The 20,126-nt window shown below is 35.3% G+C and overlaps 1 protein-coding gene across 1 annotated transcript; it reads right to left on the bottom strand.

The window, feature by feature from the left end:
* Nucleotides 1–1,316: 1,316 nt before the first annotated feature.
* On the bottom strand, nucleotides 1,317–20,098 carry LOC144440993 (kelch-like protein 20). The gene is made up of 9 exons (XM_078130495.1): nucleotides 19,902–20,098; nucleotides 18,248–18,805; nucleotides 16,124–16,282; nucleotides 13,945–14,155; nucleotides 12,667–12,850; nucleotides 6,065–6,208; nucleotides 5,523–5,656; nucleotides 4,741–4,949; nucleotides 1,317–2,129 (listed from the first exon to the last, which is right to left on the bottom strand). Exons 1-9 carry the CDS (start codon nucleotides 19,932–19,934, stop codon nucleotides 1,938–1,940), a joined length of 1,824 nt encoding a protein of 607 aa, XP_077986621.1. The 5' UTR covers nucleotides 19,935–20,098; the 3' UTR covers nucleotides 1,317–1,937.
* Nucleotides 20,099–20,126: the final 28 nt, after the last annotated feature.

The raw sequence follows: 20,126 nt of genomic DNA on the forward strand, positions 1-20,126 counted from the left end.
GTGTATATTACAGTGGGCTGTGTATCATGTGATGTGTATATTACAGTGGGCTGTGTATCATGTGATGTGTATATTACAGTGGGCTGTGTATCATGTGTCTGGTGGAATGAGTTTGAGTGAAATAGCTGGATGACGGAAACTCGAGGCAAGACTTCGGCCAAAATTTGGGATCACTTCCAAAAGTCTTTGACCATGCAAATAGAAATTTTCATTATAACTGCGAACTCAAAGTCCATGAACATTTAGTCTCACACATTGTGTATTGTTTATGTACTGCTTTGCTATTCATGACTCTTGCTTGTCACAGTATGCTGTTGAAAGACAATATTAGAAGAGCTAACAGATTTGAATCATATTCTATTACATTCATGGATGCACAAAGTCATTGTTTTACAGTTTGTAAGACAAACAACTAATGACATGCCAAAGTCATTGTTTTACAGTTTGTAAGAGTTTGATGAGTTTGCCCAATTTGCCATATTCTGGTTTATATCTACCTAGTTACATTTGATTGCCTCAAGAGGGCGCCCTGATGAGGAAAATAAGGGTTGGTAGTGGATACTAATTGTTTAAAGCAGTCAACATACTTAATATGTATATGAAAAATACTTTGTTATAGTTCACAGCTTACATAATCTGAAACAGAAACAATACAACTATTTGCACTGGTTGAGAATAACATCATTTATGTCAAACTCTGAAACATGACTGTTTTTTTCAAAGGCAAAGTACTCTGTTATCATGGCCCTGAGCTGCTTCTGAACAGCACACCTAGTGGCCAATGTATACAACTTTTTGTTTTCTGATAACGGAGCATGTGGCATATTCTGCTACTTGCCTTACAGCATTCAGAATGTGTCATACAATCATTATCAGCAATATATATTATTATGCCTATATGGTTTTTATGAAAAGAATTTTTTTTTTTTTTGCTATCATTTAAGCTCTCTAATGAATTAATGATGTCATCACTTTGGTTACATACATCACTATGAGTCGAGTGTCAAAGTTATGATGTCACCACACAAACTGTTGATGTCATGATAAATGTGTTTTTAAATTGAAATGATGACATCACCATACATTGTGTACATGTCACTGTCAATGATGACATCACCATACACAGTGTAAATGTCATTCTCAATGATCACATCACCATACATAGTGTACATGTCATTCTCAATGATGACATCACCATATAGAGTGTACATGTCATTCTCAATGATGACATCACCTTATATAGTGTACATGTCATTCTCAATGATGACATCACCATACATAGTGTACGTGTCATTCTCAATGACATCACCATACATAGTGTACATGTCATTCTCAATGATGACATCACCATACATAGTGTACGTGTCATTCTCAATGACATCACCATACATAGTGTACATGTCATTCTCAATGACATCACCATACATAGTGTACATGTCATTCTCAATGACATCAAAATGCATAGTGTTCATGTCATTCCCAATGACTGCAATTCTAGATGGTTCATATACATGTATACTGCTTACTGCTAAGAAAACATTTCTATGAATCCTTCCATTCTGTTGCATCCTGGTACATCACATAAATTGCTGATGTCATCACAATTCCACTTGTCCGTTTAATTATCTTGATATCATGACATTTCAACAAAAACTACTGATGTCATACAGTGCTTCACAAGGTGTTCTGTATAACAGACTTTAAACAAAGTTTAGTCACATGGACAACTAACATCACAAGTACCCTTTTCAAAACTGATTTCAAAAGAGAAATTGGGGGATGTCATTACATGTCTCAAGTGTTCCATTTTTGTGACGTCATCACATCTCTAGTGTTAAATTTTGGTAACGTCATCACATCTCAAGTCTTCCACTTTTGTGATGTCATCACATCTCAAGTGTTCCACTTTTGCACTGTCACTGTGTAAACTGCTCATGTCACCATAAATGTGGTTCACAATGGGGTAACCTGACAACACCAACTCCTCCCCCTAATCTTCTATAATTCATTCCTCCATACATCTTCCAGCAGTTCGAGTCTGAATCATAAACTTCTACAGTCTTTAAGTAAGTTGTTCCATCAAAACCGCCAACAGCCATCAGCTGGCCATTCACAACAGCAAGACCAACCTGAAAAGATATTATTTATTTAGTTTCAAACTAACAACCGATATGATCTTTCTAATCAACTTGTTCAGTAGATGAATCCCCTAATCGCTATGCCTCCTTAAAATAAAGTTGATTCCACAACTTGATGTGAGTTTTATGGTGACACGTTGCGTAAGATCTATATTTTCATTGAAACAAGTGTATACGCTTACATATACAGAATAAAACTTATTACAAAGCAAATCAGCTAGCGTGGACACAGTGCAACACGAGATCATTAACATATGCACAAACTGAGATTGTTGCTTGTTTTGTTTTTTTAATTTACAAACACCAAATAAATTGTCATTTTCTTAACAACATATAAATTCATATCAAGAGCTGCATCAGTTGCTATGATTACACAAAATAAAACTTAGAATACCTGTATTTCAATATAAAACAAGATACACACTGCCATATGCATTTTAAAGGTACATGGTTCAAACCTCAGGTTCTCTTGTTAAAGACGTGAGGATCAGATAAGATCACCTGTTGTTTAGGACTAATTTTATCTCTAGTTTTGCCAGAAAACTGTTATGTGTTATCGACATAGGCCTTGTTTATTTATTTAAATATTTATTTATTTATTTTCTGCATCCCTTTTATATCAGGGGCTCACTAAAAACATTAGGAGCAGCATTTACATATAACCAAATACATACAAAAAAAATTAAATATCATGTTAAAATAGCAACTAATAACTTCAAAGAAACAATAAGAGAGAAAGAAAGAGATAAAAATTACAATTCTCCATCAGGTTAAACATGTTTTCCTATGTTCCATTGCACTAATTAGAAATCGCTGGATAAATTTGTCAATTTTTTGACTTAATAAAATGTTATAATTTTTTGTACTGTCTCCTATAAAGAGGCTTAACAGTTCTTTGCCTTGTATAAAATCTTGATATAGGTTTGTCTCTGTATGGTTAAGTAAAAGATCTTTTGTGTTCTTCATTAAGATGTGACGATAGGTAGAAAGGCTTTCACACGAAAAGGGAAAGTGTTCAAGTGTTTCATCTTCTTGCCCACAGCAGGGACAGGAGCAATCAAAGTTACAGTTTTCCCACTTTCTCTTTTCATATGAGAGTCCTAATGTATAGGATCTTGCTTTAAATTTTAATTGTGGCCCTTTGTATTCATTTACTGATTTAAGATACGGTTCCATTTCTAAAGATGTTTTGAACCTACGGTAGTGAATGAGACTAGACTTTTTTTCCATATCTTCTTTCCATTTAGATTCATCATACTTGAAAATTATTTGCTTGATTTTATTGTCTGAGAGATTTTTTATTTCTTCTCTATGTGTTTTGAGATTTGTTAAGACGTTATTTATAGATTTAGGCCAATCCCAGCACAGGTTTATCGTGTTCATTTCAGAGTCTTGACTAATTGCAGTGAGTTTGTTGAATACAATCTTGGTCCAGCGTGTTTCTGGAAGATTACATAGTCTTTTTAAATATTTCAGTTTCAACACATTAAATTTACTTATCATTGTGGTCCAACCTAGGTCACCAAGTACTGCCTCATTTGCAGTGTAACGAGTTGCCTTTAAAATGAATTTCCCCACAGACCTTTGCATCTTTTCTAAACATTCCATGTCAGTTCGACTAAGTATTTTTATTTAGTATTTCACCTGCATATTCCAATACTGGACGCACTATGTGATTCCATAGAGATGAGCCAAAATTGACCCTGTTGATGTTACCATGGTTACCAAGGGTACTTTTCATGATAGGGAATAAGCTGTCAAAATTCTGTGGTAAGACATCCTGATATGGGATTGTTGTGGTAAGACATCCTGATATGGGATTGTTGTGGTAAGATATCCTGATATGGGATTGTAGTGATAAGATATCCTGATATGGGATTGTTGTGGTAAGATATCCTGATATGGGATTGTTGTGGTAAGATATCCTGATATGGGATTATTGTGGTAAGATATCCTGATATGGGATTGTTGTGATAAGATATCCTGATATGGGATTGTTGTGATAAGATATCCTGATATGGGATTGTTGTGGTAAGATATCCTGATATGGGATTGTTGTGGTAAGATATCCTGATATGGGATTGTTGTGGTAAGATATCCTGATATGGGAATGTTGTGGTAAGATATCCTGATATGGGATTGTTGTGGTAAGATATCCTGATATGGGATTGTTGTGGTAAGATATCCTGATATGGGATTGTTGTGGTAAGATATCCTGATATGGGATTGTTGTGGTAAGATATCCTGATATGGGAATGTTGTGGTAAGATACCCTGATATGGGATTGTTGTGGTAAGACATCCTGATATGGGATTGTTGTGGTAAGATATCCTGATATGGGATTGTTGTGGTAAGATATCCTGATATGGGATTGTTGTGGTAAGATATCCTGATATGGGATTGTTGTGGTAAGATATCCTGATATGGGAATGTTGTGGTAAGATATCCTGATATGGGATTGTTGTGATAAGAAATGTAATCCTTATATCTCCAGTACATGTATTATATGACATGTAAAAAACCTGAGAACATAAAACTACCGTGATAACAATGGCTCTTTATAAATTAAATGGCTACTGATAAAACATCCATGCGTACTGACCCCACTCCTTCTAGAATTCATTGCTACTACAGGTTGCCATGTGTTGGTTGCTGGGTTATAGCGCTCTGCACTGCTAAGTTCTGTTTGGTCATCCCTTCCACCCACTGCATAGATCATATCATTAAACACAGCACAGCCTAGGTGTTTTCGCCTTGTACCCATTGGTGCCACTGGTGTCCATCGATTTGTCCTTGGGTCATATCTCTCAACTGGAAGTAAAGAAAAAACAGAGACTGAAATATCAGATAATTCTTGATGACTTATTCTCACTACTTGCAATAGTACTTTACCTCATGTTAGACGGTCAAAATAGAACAAGAACATTTATATAACATAATGTTTTGTGTGTCTGTGTGTGTTTGTGTGTGTGTGTGTGCATGTATATTTTCAAAAATAAGAGAAAAGATAGTATCCCACGTGTGTATGTATGTGTGTGTGTGTGTATGTGTGTGTGTGTGTGTGTGTGTGTGTCTGTGTCTGTGTGTGTGTGTGTGTGTGTGTGTGTGTGTGTGTGTGTGTGTGTGTGCATGTATATTTTCAAAAATAAGAGAAAAGATAGTATCCCACCTAAATCTTGATGTTTATAAGGTACAGATAAAAATCATCACTACACAAATACTACATTCCCCTTGCACGGAAAGACACAAATACATATTATTATTAAATAAACTATGTATATAGTGGTGATGGACCACCTGATGTCTGACATACCTACAGCAACACTGCCATGGCAACACCTACCATAGTTGTCTTGTACTTAGTAATGAAATTTGACACCTTACCTGTATTTAGTGGTGATGACCCATCTGATCCACCAACAGCATAAAGGTAGCCCCCTAATACTGCCACAGCAACACCTAGTCTTCTTGTACTCATTGGTGCTATTTTACCCCATTTATTACCCTGTGGTTCATATCTGAAAAAAAGAAAATATACACACTGATGATTAAAACTCTTGTTGTTATAGAAACCAATTGATATTGATAATCTAACGTGATAGCTATGGCTGTTTACATGTCTAGTAAAGTCTGATATGACTGGCTTGTCTTTGAGTGCTTACCTCTACAGACAATCAGTCTGTCTAGACATTTCACTCAAAGTCCTTGGTTCCATATAGGTTAATATTACAGATCCAAAACAGTTCATCCAATCTCACAGCCAGTGGGGGTTAGTTTCAGTCAAGCTCACATACATGTTTTTAGTCAGCTTATCTCGTTGTTGAGGGCGTCCTCTCACACAGCTCTTTTTAGCTAAAACTTACCTTTCAACAATGTTAAGACATGACACTCTGTCCTGCTTACATATATATCCATCTAAAACTTACCTTTCAACAATGTTCAGACATGACACTCCATCCTGTCCACCTACTGCATACATATAGCCATCTAAGACTGCGACTCCCACACTGGTTCTACATGTACTAGTAGGTGCAACATCACTACTCCATTGATTTGTCTGTGGATCATACCTGTCAAACAAAATGGAAATTATAAATGATCCTTTCAGTTATAATGAGGTTATTGGTTTCTGAGCCTTTTCAGTTATCGAATCATTTTAGTACTAGGAGTTTCCTTCTGTATTTGTTCAGACTGTCCAACTGAATCTTATCTACTGAGTCTTAAAATGCATCTCATCTACTGAGTCTTAAAATACATCTTATCTACTGAGTCTTAAAATACATCTTATCAACTGAGTCTTAAAATCATCTTATCTACTGAGTCTTAAAATGCATCTTATTTACTGAGTCTTAAAATGCAACTTATCTACTGAGTCTTAAAATCATCTTATCTACTGAGTCTTAAAATGCAACTTATCTACTGAGTCTTAAAATGCATCTCATCTACTGAGTCTTAAAATGCAACTTATCTACTGAGTCTTAAAATCATCTTATCTACTGAGTCTTAAAATGCAACTTATCTACTGAGTCTTAAAATGCATCTTATCTACTGAGTCTTAAAATGCAACTTATCTACTGAGTCTTAAAATCATCTTATCTACTGAGTCTTAAAATCATCTCATCTACTGAGTCTTAAAATGCAACTTATCTACTGAGTCTTAAAATCATCTTATCTACTGAGTCTTAAAATCATCTCATCTACTGAGTCTTAAAATGCAACTTATCTACTGAGTCTTAAAATCATCTTATCTACTGAGTCTTAAAATCATCTTATCTACTGAGTCTTAAAATCATCTCATCTACTGAGTCTTAAAATCATCTTATCTACTGAGTCTTAAAATCATCTTATCTACTGAGTCTTAAAATGCATCTTATCTACTGAGTCTTAAAATGCAACTTATCTACTGAGTCTTAAAATCATCTTATCTACTGAGTCTTAAAATCATCTCATCTACTGAGTCTTAAAATGCAACTTATCTACTGAGTCTTAAAATCATCTTATCTACTGAGTCTTAAAATCATCTCATCTACTGAGTCTTAAAATGCAACTTATCTACTGAGTCTTAAAATCATCTTATCTACTGAGTCTTAAAATCATCTTATCTACTGAGTCTTAAAATCATCTCATCTACTGAGTCTTAAAATCATCTTATCTACTGAGTCTTAAAATCATCTTATCTACTGAGTCTTAAAATCATCTTATCTACTGAGTCTTAAAATCATCTTATCTACTGAGTCTTAAAATGCATCTTATCTACTGAGTCTTAAAATGCAACTTATCTACTGAGTCTTAAAATGCAACTTATCTACTGAGTCTTAAAATCATCTTATCTACTGAGTCTTAAAATCATCTTATCTACTGAGTCTTAAAATCATCTCATCTACTGAGTCTTAAAATCATCTTATCTACTGAGTCTTAAAATCATCTTATCTACTGAGTCTTAAAATGCATCTTATCTACTGAGTCTTAAAATGCAACTTATCTACTGAGTCTTAAAATCATCTCATCTACTGAGTCTTAAAATCATCTTATCAACTGAGTCTTAAAATCATCTTATCTACTGAGTCTTAAAATCATCTTATCTACTGAGTCTTAAAATCATCTTATCTACTGAGTCTTAAAGAAAATCTTATCACTTTTATTCATGTAAATGTTGTAACTTAAGTTCATCTTCTATCTATTCCTACTAGATGTATTCACACAAAGTCATGTAGTGTGCACTAAGTCTTTAATTTTTTTGTTATAACACCATCTTGTCAATATTTAGCAGTGCTTTTCCTTAGTACTAATGAAGACAATGTCAACACAATGATACACCTATGTCCTTAGTAATTAATAGCTGACAATCACATCAGAACTAGTAGATATCACCTCATGCTGCTATTTACTATATAATACATGTTACAATCACTACAATCATTTCCACCATATAGTCAAAGGGGGTACAATTAGCACAAAAACCGGTGCTTACCCCTGACAGCAAGTCTAATGGTATTGGCGAGTTAATATAAATGTGATGACATTATCATGCCCTCCCCACATGAAGGCCATACTATTTAAGATTAATGAAATTGAAGTAAACAATTACAACTGCCTGTCAGTGTGTGATAGATTACTACTGGCATGCACTGTCCATTCTTTCCCAACAGGCAGTTTGCTAGATTTTTGGTGAAATTTGTATGTTAAAGATACAGAGGTGCTTGACAGTAGTATGCTTTCTAAAGACAATATGACATACCATGAGTACACACACAACAACAACAACAACAACAACTCCTTGTGATGCAATGAACTTTTGGTATTTCCCTCTCCCTTACTATGTAGAGACTTATATTAACTCATAAGAACATTACACAATGGGAGAATATATTGTTCATGCTTACAAGAATCAATAGGACACTACAATATGGTTACCAACTACCATCAATTTATAGACATATTATTCCACCAGTTCGGAGGGAGAGAGGGAGACATTAATGCTGAATAATTAAATCATTGTGTCATCAAGGTCTGACTGAAATATCACATCATTTCCAATTTACCGTAACGGTTCCAAAGTAACAAATATATACTGTCCCACATTACACAATTTTGTCAGTTTGACCCACAATAGATATTTGTCATAAGGGAGTACTCTATTGTGCAAGTTTGTCGGTTTGGGGTTGTCAGTGGCTGAGTGGTTAAACCACTTGCCTCTTACCACTGTGGTCGGGATTCGAACCCATTCAGGGTTTGAATAAATTTACCACACTGTAAGTAAGAAGAGTGTCGTTCAGTTTGACTCTACTAAACAGCACAGGTTTTCCCCGTGTACTCCGGTTTCCTCCTGCATTAACACTGAACCCATGAGGGATGGCCCTCACTGGACTCCGGTTTCCTCCTGCATTAACACTGAACCCATGAGGGATGGCCCTCACTGGACTCTGGTTTCCTCCTCAGTGCATTAACACTGAACCCATGAGGGTTTTTGACATTCAGACTTGTAACATATACAGATCATTAACAGGTAAAAGTATTAATCCATCTCCAAAGATTTGATTAAAAGGTGTGTGAATTCACTATGTTTAATGAAATCTTGGATAAAAACAGATAAAATGTGTTGGTTTCAATCACTTTCACTTCGGCCAAATAAAAGAAAATAGCATGTTTGCGATAACCTGACTGACCCTGGTTTAATCCGCCGACCCTAAACACTTTTTATATGCAAAAAGATAAAATTGTGATAATTTACTTCTATTTCCCTGTAGATTTCCTTGCCAAAGAATCTTTGGTTATTTTTTTTTAAACATCACATTCTAGAGAGAAACGATGTCATTTCAGCCTCTGTGTGTACCTTGGGGGGGAATACATGGTATAGGTTACTTGGTTATTCATAGAGCATTACTGCATTCCTTGATGTCTGAACAATATGAAAAACATTCCTGATTTACAGTTCTACAGAATACCAAGGAACAAAGCTCTTAAGAAATGGAACTATGAGGTGACGATACCCCCAATTTGAGCAAGGGTGCTGTACATGTATTCTCAACTTCCTGTTTGCAATCTACAAAGACCTATTGTCTTCATTTACTTCTTTTACACCTCATCAACTGTTATGAAAGTATTGTGATTAATGAGTATCTTGTCTTTGGGTCAGAGTAATTCAAATCAAATCCTGAATTACCTGTTTTCTGAAGTCATGTTATAGGAAACAAACTTTTTTTTTATTCTTTGCCTTATCAGTATGGAGATTATATCAATCAGAACTTATGGGGAAGTGATGTATGGGCCTTGCTCGGTAAATTCCATGTAACAAAGAATTCAAAATCGGAACAGTTGCGGGGCAAAGTGCTAGATCTAGCACTTCGCCATTTTTTGACAAAGTGCTAGATCTAGCACTTTAGCGAAAAGTGGCGAAGTGCTAGATCTAGCACTTCAACAAAGAGTGGCAAAGTGCTAGGTCGTCGGTAAATATGTCATGTTATACCGGTAATGGACATGTTATTACTCTCAGTGTAAAATGTTACTTCCCGTGTTAACGACCTTAGAGTTTGATTTTCCGTATGTTTTGCCAATGCACAAACAAGTTTCTACTTCGTAATTTTCAGTAACGTTCAGTTTTGTATTTTTTCGATGTTCTATGCGGCGAAAACTACAGCACGTGGTCGTTTCCCTTCCACGTTTCGTAATCCTTACAACGGCTTGACACCACTACCAACAACCGCAGACCGCCATTTTGACAGCTGTCACGTCAAATAACGCACTCCCATATACAGTCGAAACTACGAACATTTTGTTCGGCGTGCGTCACAGACTTCAACTATAGCACGTAGTCATTTCGTCGGAACCACGTTTCGTACTCCGTAGTTGACAACGGCGTGACACCACACAGTCGAAACTTCGAAGATTTCAGGAAGTAGAAACATTTAGTTCGGCGTGTGTCACAGACTTCATACTGCAGATTTAATGGCAGTGACATTTGTAACATTGCATGACAAAGGTATAATATAAAGGAAAACTGAATTTCTTGGTGTGTGTGTGGGGGGGGGGGGTTAGTGTGTCTAGATGCGAGAGCGAAGATTTTTCTTGATCGTTGAACACGAAAATAAAGTCTGGGTGTAAGTTTATATCATGTTCACTATATTTCTATTGAATAGATTCACTTCTTTCAGTATTATCAGATCGTTTATAGATGACAAAAAATATTGCTATCGAAAACGTAAGTGCGAAAACATATTCGTGTGAACAATTTTAATTTCAGCCCTTCATTGCTGTAAATATTTTGATAGAAATCTATAAATAACCCGTCACTACTGTTTTGTAAATTCCATGTACTTGGTACTGCCAACTTCTTTATTGAAAACAACGACAATAAATAATCCATGACTTCGCCAGATCTCAAGTAAACCATCACATTACTGTTTACTGATTTTTTTTGCATTCCTAGACAATCACCAACTTCAATATCGTCCCTTATGTAATTCCGGGTCGCTCAGAAATTATACTCCAATGTGGGATAAAGATTTCAGTGATTTTCAAATTTATTTCAAGACGTTATGATTGATATATCTTTCCCGCTCTAAAATAGACATGGTATAAGAAATACTCAGTGGCTAGTCCTTGTTTACAGAGTAGATTGCAGATTCTGAAGTACAGTCCCGCCCACAGGCACTCCCGAGATATGTATCAGAATGTTTCTATCAGAATACAATACAATGTCGATAATATCGATGATATTGACGTGTTTTAGCCAATTGTATATGAAAGGGGTAAAATAATAACACTTGTTTCTGTGATCGCGCAAGTCCATCCAAGGTATTGACAAGGCATGTTTGTAACAGAACACACAACCCCCGGGACACAACCGTACGTACGGCAACGTGAAGTTTCAACCGGCCGTTTTACTCGGCAAACATTTAACAAACTTCAGATAAATCGTGTCGTTATTACAATCGGCCAAAGATAAGTTTTGGAGTCGATCGTGCGCCACACGACCATGTACACGGACTACTGACATGGCGCATGTATGTGACATTTATCGACCACGTTATATCAAGCCGTTGGAGGCGCTTCGTTGTTTACAGTCCCGCACTTCGTTTTTTTCTGGCGAAGTGCTAGATCTAGCACTTCGGCGAAAACTGACGAAGTGCTAGATCTAGCACTTTGTCAAAAAGTGGCGAAGTGCTAGATCTAGCACTTTGCCCCGCAACTGTTCAATTTTGGACCATTTAGCTACCTCTAAATTCTGTTTAAATATTCTGACTGTCTCTATTGTTATTGCAATTGTATAATACACAAAGTCAACAATATGTTAAACTATAAACAATGGTGGGTCTATGGTTAAACCATAGAAAGTGGAGGGTTTGTGGGTTAAACTATAGACAGTGGAGGGTTTGTGGGTTAAACTATAGATAGTGGAGGGTCTATTTAATTGTTTAACAGAAGTTCTCTAGAAAGACTCGTATGTCACTTCCACCTAAGTTTTGACCGATGTTAATTCTGTACTGATACATGAAAGTGAATTGAACAATTGATTTAACATTCAACTTTTTATTAAATATATCAAGTTTACATGGTATCCTTCTTGTTTAACCACATCCATATCCCTATACACAATTATCAAATCATTTTATTCAATATAATTTTACATCTTTTGTTATTGTTATTGTTATTGTTTTGTTATTACTTAGTAACTAAAAGCGTACATGTACATAAACACAAACAACTGACATTCCTAATGTATTTAATTTCACCACTTGACAGCTGTATTCATTTGGATTCCACTACATCTTTCAATAGATTGCCCACTATTCAGAACAGGTAACGATACACAACCATTACCATTATATAGTCTTAGTTATTATGTGTTATGAATAATGGGTCACTCTGTTGACAGAGATTGAAGTGTAGGTGAAGTTGAACATTTCAGGTATCTATTTCTACTGTTGTGTTTGGAACAAAAGTGAAATACTTTGATGTAATGGATTACAACCATAGCTAAATTTTCATTTGAAGAATAGTAGTATTCCTGTTTGTTGATTTTACCTACCTTTCAATACTATTCAGATAAGAAGCACCATCATGTCCACCGACAGCATACAGGAGGTCATCTACGACTGCCACACCTACACCACAACGTCTTTTACTCATAGGTGCCACCATACGCCATTCATGAGTCTGAGGATCAAATCTTTCAACACTAGAAATGGCATCCCCACTGCACCAACCACCAACTATCAAATAAAGGGCAAAAAGTAGACTTTATTCTGTGCTGCAATTCAGTCATTTTATAAAGCAGTAAAACACAGTATAAGGTTTGGATGAAATTAGACATTGGTCATTTCGTATGTCAGAGACAGGGATATGCAGGATTTGGATGCAGAATTCCTAATGATAGACCTCACTTTATGGGGGCCTAGTGTGCTGAGTTTGGGTTGGAGGTAAGACAGGAGGGGGAGGGGGAGAACTTATAAGTACCTTGAATTAAAAGTTATTTTTATATTAATAAATTGGAAAAGGTCTTGATTTTCTACATCCACTGTACTTCTTGTAATTGTGATAGTATACAAATTTGGCTTCTTTCTTCACAATGTAATTTAAATGTGATACAAAATCATACCTGTATTGACAAATAGTAAGTTTTGTACATTCATATATCAACTAGTGTTGAAGACACAAAAAATGTCAAAACACAAAGAACAAATTTTGTGATTTGATTTTTGTTCATAATACACTTGGGCTGAACTCTAGAATTGCCAAAACATACATGTACATGTAGAACTAATTATGAATTGATATTTGTAAATATATCATTGTGCATTGAAAGGTAAAGCTTAAAAATGAGTTGGCTTCTCACCACTGCCTCAAGGCATGAAAGTGCAGAGTATCTATCAGTTGGCACATTAGCTCAGCTGGTTAAGGCACTCTGACTAGTGTTTAGGGGACATGGGTTCAGTTCCTACACATGTCACTTTAAATTTCTTTCCTCATTTATAACAAATACAAAATATATCAACTTCAGTTGAACTTAACAAACGACAAAGCACACAATTTTGTTATACAATGTAATCAGTTTGAACTTGAATGTGAATGCAAACATACAATGTAGCAGTAGTACACATACAATTTCAGTATTTTTAAAAATTTTAGTACAAAGCTGAGTCAGTGGATGCCAGCTATAGCTACAAGTATTATCACAAAGGTCAAAAAACAAAGTGATGTACATATGTGGACTATTGTATCTGACATTTGTGCTAGGTTTACTGAAATTGACCTATGCAGCTCAGCAGTGTACATTGTGCACTATGATTAATTTTTGGCTACCTACCAGCAAACAAGACCTCCCCACACCGTATTGGCTTCCTAGGTCGGGTTCTTGGACCTTGCATCAATGGTCGTTCTTGAGGTAACAATAAATAATTCTTAGCTTCATCAACTAAATCTCTGCAAGATTCATCGCTTTTTATCAACAAATCAGATCCAACAGTACCAACCAAAAATTTGGGATTCAACAAAGGAAGTCTGACATTTTCCAGAACCTAAGAGTATAAAAAGAATAAGATCATAAAAGTCAGACAAAAATGACATACAAGTACAATCATACACTTCTGTTATGAATCATATTGATTGATTACACAATTGAGTAAATGTACATGAAAAGTCTATTGTAGGTTAAATGTTTACTGAAGAACAACAGTATTGTCATTTCATTATAAAACAACTTCTAAAATGTTAAAGAAGACAAAATACAACCATTGAAATAGTAGGATATTATGATATAATCCCCCAACATTTGTCTTATATTATATTATTCCCAGGATACGTTGAGTTGAAGGTAAATGTCAAATCCATCAGCTCACAGTAATTTCAAGCAAGTAATGATGACCACAACATGTATATTGAGTTACATTTCAAATACCAAAGAACAAATCATAATATTATACACATAATCACACACACAGTCACTATATAGGGTAGTACAATTCAAGAGTCACAACTGGTATGAACAGAAATTATGACAAATGGTGCTTTAGTATATGGTATACTTGTATCTATGTAACATGTTGTCAATTTAGTAACATTCATGAAAAGAAATCATAAAAATAGGTAGCTTGATATTTCAATGACATTCAAGCAACTCAATACAGAGTCAATTGAGATATAGATTATATTAATTTTATGTATTACATAATGCCTTTATGGACCAAATCATGAGATCAAAATATCTTATTTTGCTCATGTTTGAATGATTGACCTTTCTTTGTTGAATGTCAGAGGATGATTTGTACTTCGCCTGGACTGAATTTGTTAGAATAGTCGTTAGTATACTTTAAGCTATTTGCTAGCTGAAATACAAAATGTACCATATCCTGATTCAGAGACATTTTCATAAACTATGAGTTCTGGAGAGTCTTTTCATGATTTTGCATCACCTACAGTTATTTGCAATTTCAATGAAACATCAAGTTGATCTTGTCCATGTAATGGGTTACCGTATCTTTGCTTTGCTATGGGCCATGGGCTATTGCATCATGGGAGTCAACAGAAATAATGTATATATAACGGTTGCACACTGAGTATTCATGAGTACAAAAATGTTATACACTTAGTATAAAACAACCCTCATCATGAATATTCAGTGAATACATTATTTCTGCAAAGATACTCTATAAAGGCACCTTGATATTTCTCTGAAATTGCAAGTAATTGTAGGTGATGTAAAATCATGAAATGACTCCAGAAGTCATATAGTTTATGACAAAGTCTCTATTTCCTGGAGTGACATTTCCCTTTAGCTTAGGTTTGGGGTGGGGTTAGAAACCCCTAAACACAATCAGTGCGGGACTATACACTAACTGTACAATGTACAACTCATCATTCAATCTAAGGAGGAGTCAATGTTACAGGTTTGGGATAAGGTTCAACCCCTCCTATTAAACCTAGTTTTGTATTGTCAACAACAGATTACCGTGACAACAACAGATTACCATGACAACAACAGATTACCGTGACAACAACAGATTACCATGACATATTCAACCCACTGGATCAATTTTCTTTATTCTGATCACCATGAAATATTGCAATTCCCCCTTAGCAGTTTTTTTGCCATCACTGACTCTTACTGAACAGAAACTTGTCAACTAAGTTGTTTCTAGTCCACATTTTTGCAAAGAATATTTTGGAACCCCTGTATGGAAGTGGGACACCTGGTAAACTTTTCATACCTTGTACTCTGTCAGTTTTGGTGGGTACCACAGTAACAGAGAAGGAAAATCTGATAAAACTTGTATAGATTTCCATACACACTGTGTTCTTTGGGAACCCTGATAAAATATGTTGGGAACCTGCAGGTAGATTTCACCCACTTACATGTGCATGTACCACCCTGAACAAAAACACTGTCATTAGTAAGCACACCTGGTAAAAACCCTGGGAACTAATGTAGACTTTTAACTTTACAAAATAAAATTATATTATTATTACTTGTAGAGTTGAATTCCTACCTGTGGGAGAAGACACCTCCTTTCTCCTATGTTGTATTTTACCCAGGCCATGACGGCACCATACACTTGTTCTTCAGAGCGTACATTTAGTTCATCGCTGGAGATAATTTCTATAAGTTGATTACATGGCAGTAACATGAACTCCTCACTTTCCATCACCTAGGATAGGAAAAATATACATATATTAATAGATATACACATGACCTCTAACAGTGTCTGGCATTTGTGTCAAGTTTGGTTGAAATTAACTTGAGGGTTTCAAACATAAATATGATACTACATTACATTAGTCATTTAAAATCAGAATATGACCTTACATTTGTAGGTACATGTAAGTGTCTAATATCTGTGCCAAGTTTGGTTGAAATTGACTTGAGGGTATCATAGATAAAGTACATTGTATACATGTAGTCAGTTTACATCAGAATATGACCCCAGGTAAGTGTCCAACATTTGTGCTAAGTTTGGTTGAAATTGAATTGAGGGTCACAGAGATAGGCTTGTCCACAAACAAATGGACATGGGTCATATCTATAGCATACTTTGTGTTCAACCCCATTGGTCCTAATATAACTCTGTCAGTAACTACATGTTATAAAGCCATATGCATGTTTACATGTACATGTACATGTACATGCATTTACAGACTTCAATGACAGTATACAATGTAGATGTATTATAACTACTCATATTTCAACTTCATTTCTAATAGTCAGTCAGTATGGATGTACAAGTTGGAATAATCTTTATTCCAAATGAGAGAAGTTCTTGTCCCACTAGTGGTTGACCTTTAGCAGTCTTGGCTGCCCTTATGAAAAATAAATTATCCAAATATTGACTGGTGCAATTTGTTTTTGACAAAAGTACTTGATGAGAAGGTACATGGTGACTTTAGCCCTCCTCAAGCTAGACTTCACAACATAATTTTTACATCTTAGGAATTTCAAATGTGTACAGGGATGTAGCTAATTTTAAAAGTGGCAGCTAAAATACATATACATATACATATAGATGTACAAGGGAGACCAATGAATTTGCCCAATAATAGTGGATGCAACAAAGAATCATACACTACATATAGTTCTCTTCTTCCACTTTTGATTGAGAAACAGACATGTTTCTTCAGTGTCTAACTGGATCTGATTGAGAAACTGACATGTCAAGTTGAGAACAAATCACTTGTGAAGACAACTGCAGAGCCAATCATGAACAAGCAAATGAATCTGATCTAAGTCGGCTAATTTTCATCATATCCTAAAGCAAATTGACTACATGTATGTAAGTCATTGTTCATTATCCATTTACTAAGTTTGAAAGAAATCGGTCAATGAATGTCCAAGAAATGGCTCAGGATGCACGGATGGAACCCAATCTATAAGCCCCCGTCCCGGACTATGTCCAACAGGGGCTAAAAAGAACAGTAACTGTCATAAATAGTAGACTGAGTGACAGGTTTATTGAGAAATTTTTTTTTAAAAAACATGTCACACCATTTTAGACAAACTGTCCTGAAAAAAAAAATTCTTCTTTTTTTGGCCTTACCACAGATAAAAATATCTATGTGACACACAACGTTTGTGTGATGTACATGTAGGAGTTAACTAACATGAACTCAATGTGATAGAGGTACATGGGTAGGTTACAGGTATAAAAGGGTTTTAACATATATATGTAGTATTCAAGACTTTATGTGATGTTTTCTGATTTCTATTTTTGTACCCTGTATGTCCTAATATCATTTTACATCATACATGGATGGTATACAATGTACATTGGTTAAAGGTCTACTAGTACGTGATGTACCTACATGTACATGTAGATCTGATCTTATTATTCTTTAGAAATGGAATAATGTAAGGATATTTCAAATAAAACAAAAGCAACCACCAAATACCAATGGACTAATTTGATGAGACTTATGACGGGATGTTTGTAGGTACATGTATATGCAGAAGGTGAAATGTATATCCAGAAGGTGAAATGTGTACACATGTACATGTATATCCTATAGTATATGCTGCAAAAATAATGACCAAGTGAGAGAAAAAATCTTTCTCAAATCAAGATATTATGAAAGACAGGATAAGGTAATTAAACACACACAAAGCAAGTGATCTTACTGACCTCTTGGAAGTTATGTTGTGTGAATTTGTCAGCAATTCGAAGTAAATCTCTGCATGCATGGGTATCTGCAAATGCTCTGATCCCCAGACAGTTTGAAGGGTCCAATTGTCTTTTCAGAAATTCACAACAAGCATCTTGTATTTCTTGAAGCTGCAATAAGCAAGCAGCTGGCAGTAAAGTTTGCACATTGCCTTCTTCTACAACAATTGTTGATGTGTACGCAAAATCTATTAATAGCTCCATTGCATTTTCATCAATGTCCCTGATAGTGACTTCAGTTTGTCGGCTCTCTGCAAGTTCTCCGGTAAACATGGCATGGAAATACGGACTACATGCTGATAATATAATACGATGTGCATAAATCCGTTTCTGTCCAACCACAATCACAACATCACAGAGCTCTCTATGTTTGCGTAATGTATTAATGGCTTCAAGAGTCTGTCTGGGATGTTTGTCAGAGTTGTAAACCAGTCTTGCTGGCTGCATCTGAGGATCTGTACTTCCCTGTCCATTATGATGGTCTCCCATCCTGGATTCTCTTGTGTTATCTAATATCCCCTAAAAGAAAAAACACACAAATCGTTCATCAAATTGTAATCATACACACACACATGCATGTGTGCACACAAGCATGCATACATGTACACATATATGTACACACACAAGTGCATGTTAGTGTTTTCACTAGAGATGTGGAAACCTGGTGAAAACTGGTAAAATTTGCATAGATTTCTATACCTGTAGTACCATAAGCATAACTGTTTAGGGTATTACTAATAAACTAAATTCACCTGTGGTGGTGGGGCTCAGATGTAAGCTTTTATCTGGTGTGGTTGAAGGTTCTCTATAGCAAGATGATAATCACACATCACTGTTATTCTGTATGGGTATGTGGTACATAAAGATTATATACAACATGTAAAATCTTTGTTTCACCAACCATGGCATGGGTAAATAGTGGGAACAACAAACCTTACACACATTAATTCATCTACATGTATATTGGTTTCTTTTCATTCATTTCAATAAAATACAATAATACAAACACCCTTAATCTATGATATTAATTGATGTCTTTTTCGAAATACATAAATTCCTCAAAATATCAAATTGCTTTTCTTCGTGTGTGGTGTGGTACATTCATCTCCTGCAAATACTATAAAGCAATATACAAATGTAATTTGTCAAAGGATGGACAGAAATGTAACATTATACTTCGTCTTGTCACAAATTTGACATGTTGCCTAGAAAAATATTAATAAAGAATATGTAATATATTCCCCTCTATGATTCAAATTGACATCGATGCTATAGCAATTTATTTCCGTTCTACTGTACTATATTTCTGGTTTAATGTCCTGATTTCCTCGTTCCTAAAATGACGATATCCTCGCGAGTCTCGACAGTAAATGTATCAGAGTGGTTGTGTGTATTTTTTTAATTACTGTCAGGGTTAAGGTTATTGGTGTAATACTAGTTTGTGCTATTGCTGGCCTCAGTAAACGTTTATAAATATAAATGTACATGTAAATACAATTTTTACAAATCAAGAACATAATAATCTCTCGATTACCGCCGACTCTCAGTGTCTGGGCATCGGTAGGAAATAAAAGACATGAAATCTCTTATATCAAATAAACTTAACTGTACTTACGTTTACAAAATATTCCCCCGGTACGGCAGACATCAGACTATCTAATTTTCAAAATCGTTGTTGACCCACTTCCGCTAAACTTCGATGGAAGTACTAGCGACGAAAATGGCGTCCTGCTTGTTGCATACGTCACACCTCTCGCGCGAAGTAGTAGTAGTGAATATTAAATTTGTGGAAGGATGTATCTTAGATTCTACAAAATGTTAAACCATAGATACGCTGAAG

This window comes from Glandiceps talaboti, chromosome 10 (genome assembly GCF_964340395.1).
Source record: "Glandiceps talaboti chromosome 10, keGlaTala1.1, whole genome shotgun sequence".
NCBI lineage: Eukaryota > Metazoa > Hemichordata > Enteropneusta > Spengelidae > Glandiceps > Glandiceps talaboti.

What these genes read in the sequence shown, in the direction of transcription:
- LOC144440993 (XM_078130495.1), bottom strand. Translation starts at nt 19,934, where the DNA reads ATGTCTGCCGTACCGGGGGAATATTTTGTAAAC. An exon ending in TGGGGAGGTCTTGTTTGCTG is followed by an intron (nt 12,851 to 13,944) that starts GTAGGTAGCCAA and finishes TTTATTTGATAG; the next exon opens with TTGGTGGTTGGTGCAGTGGG. An exon ending in TATCTGAATAGTATTGAAAG is followed by an intron (nt 6,209 to 12,666) that starts GTAGGTAAAATC and finishes TTTGTTTGACAG; the next exon opens with GTATGATCCACAGACAAATC.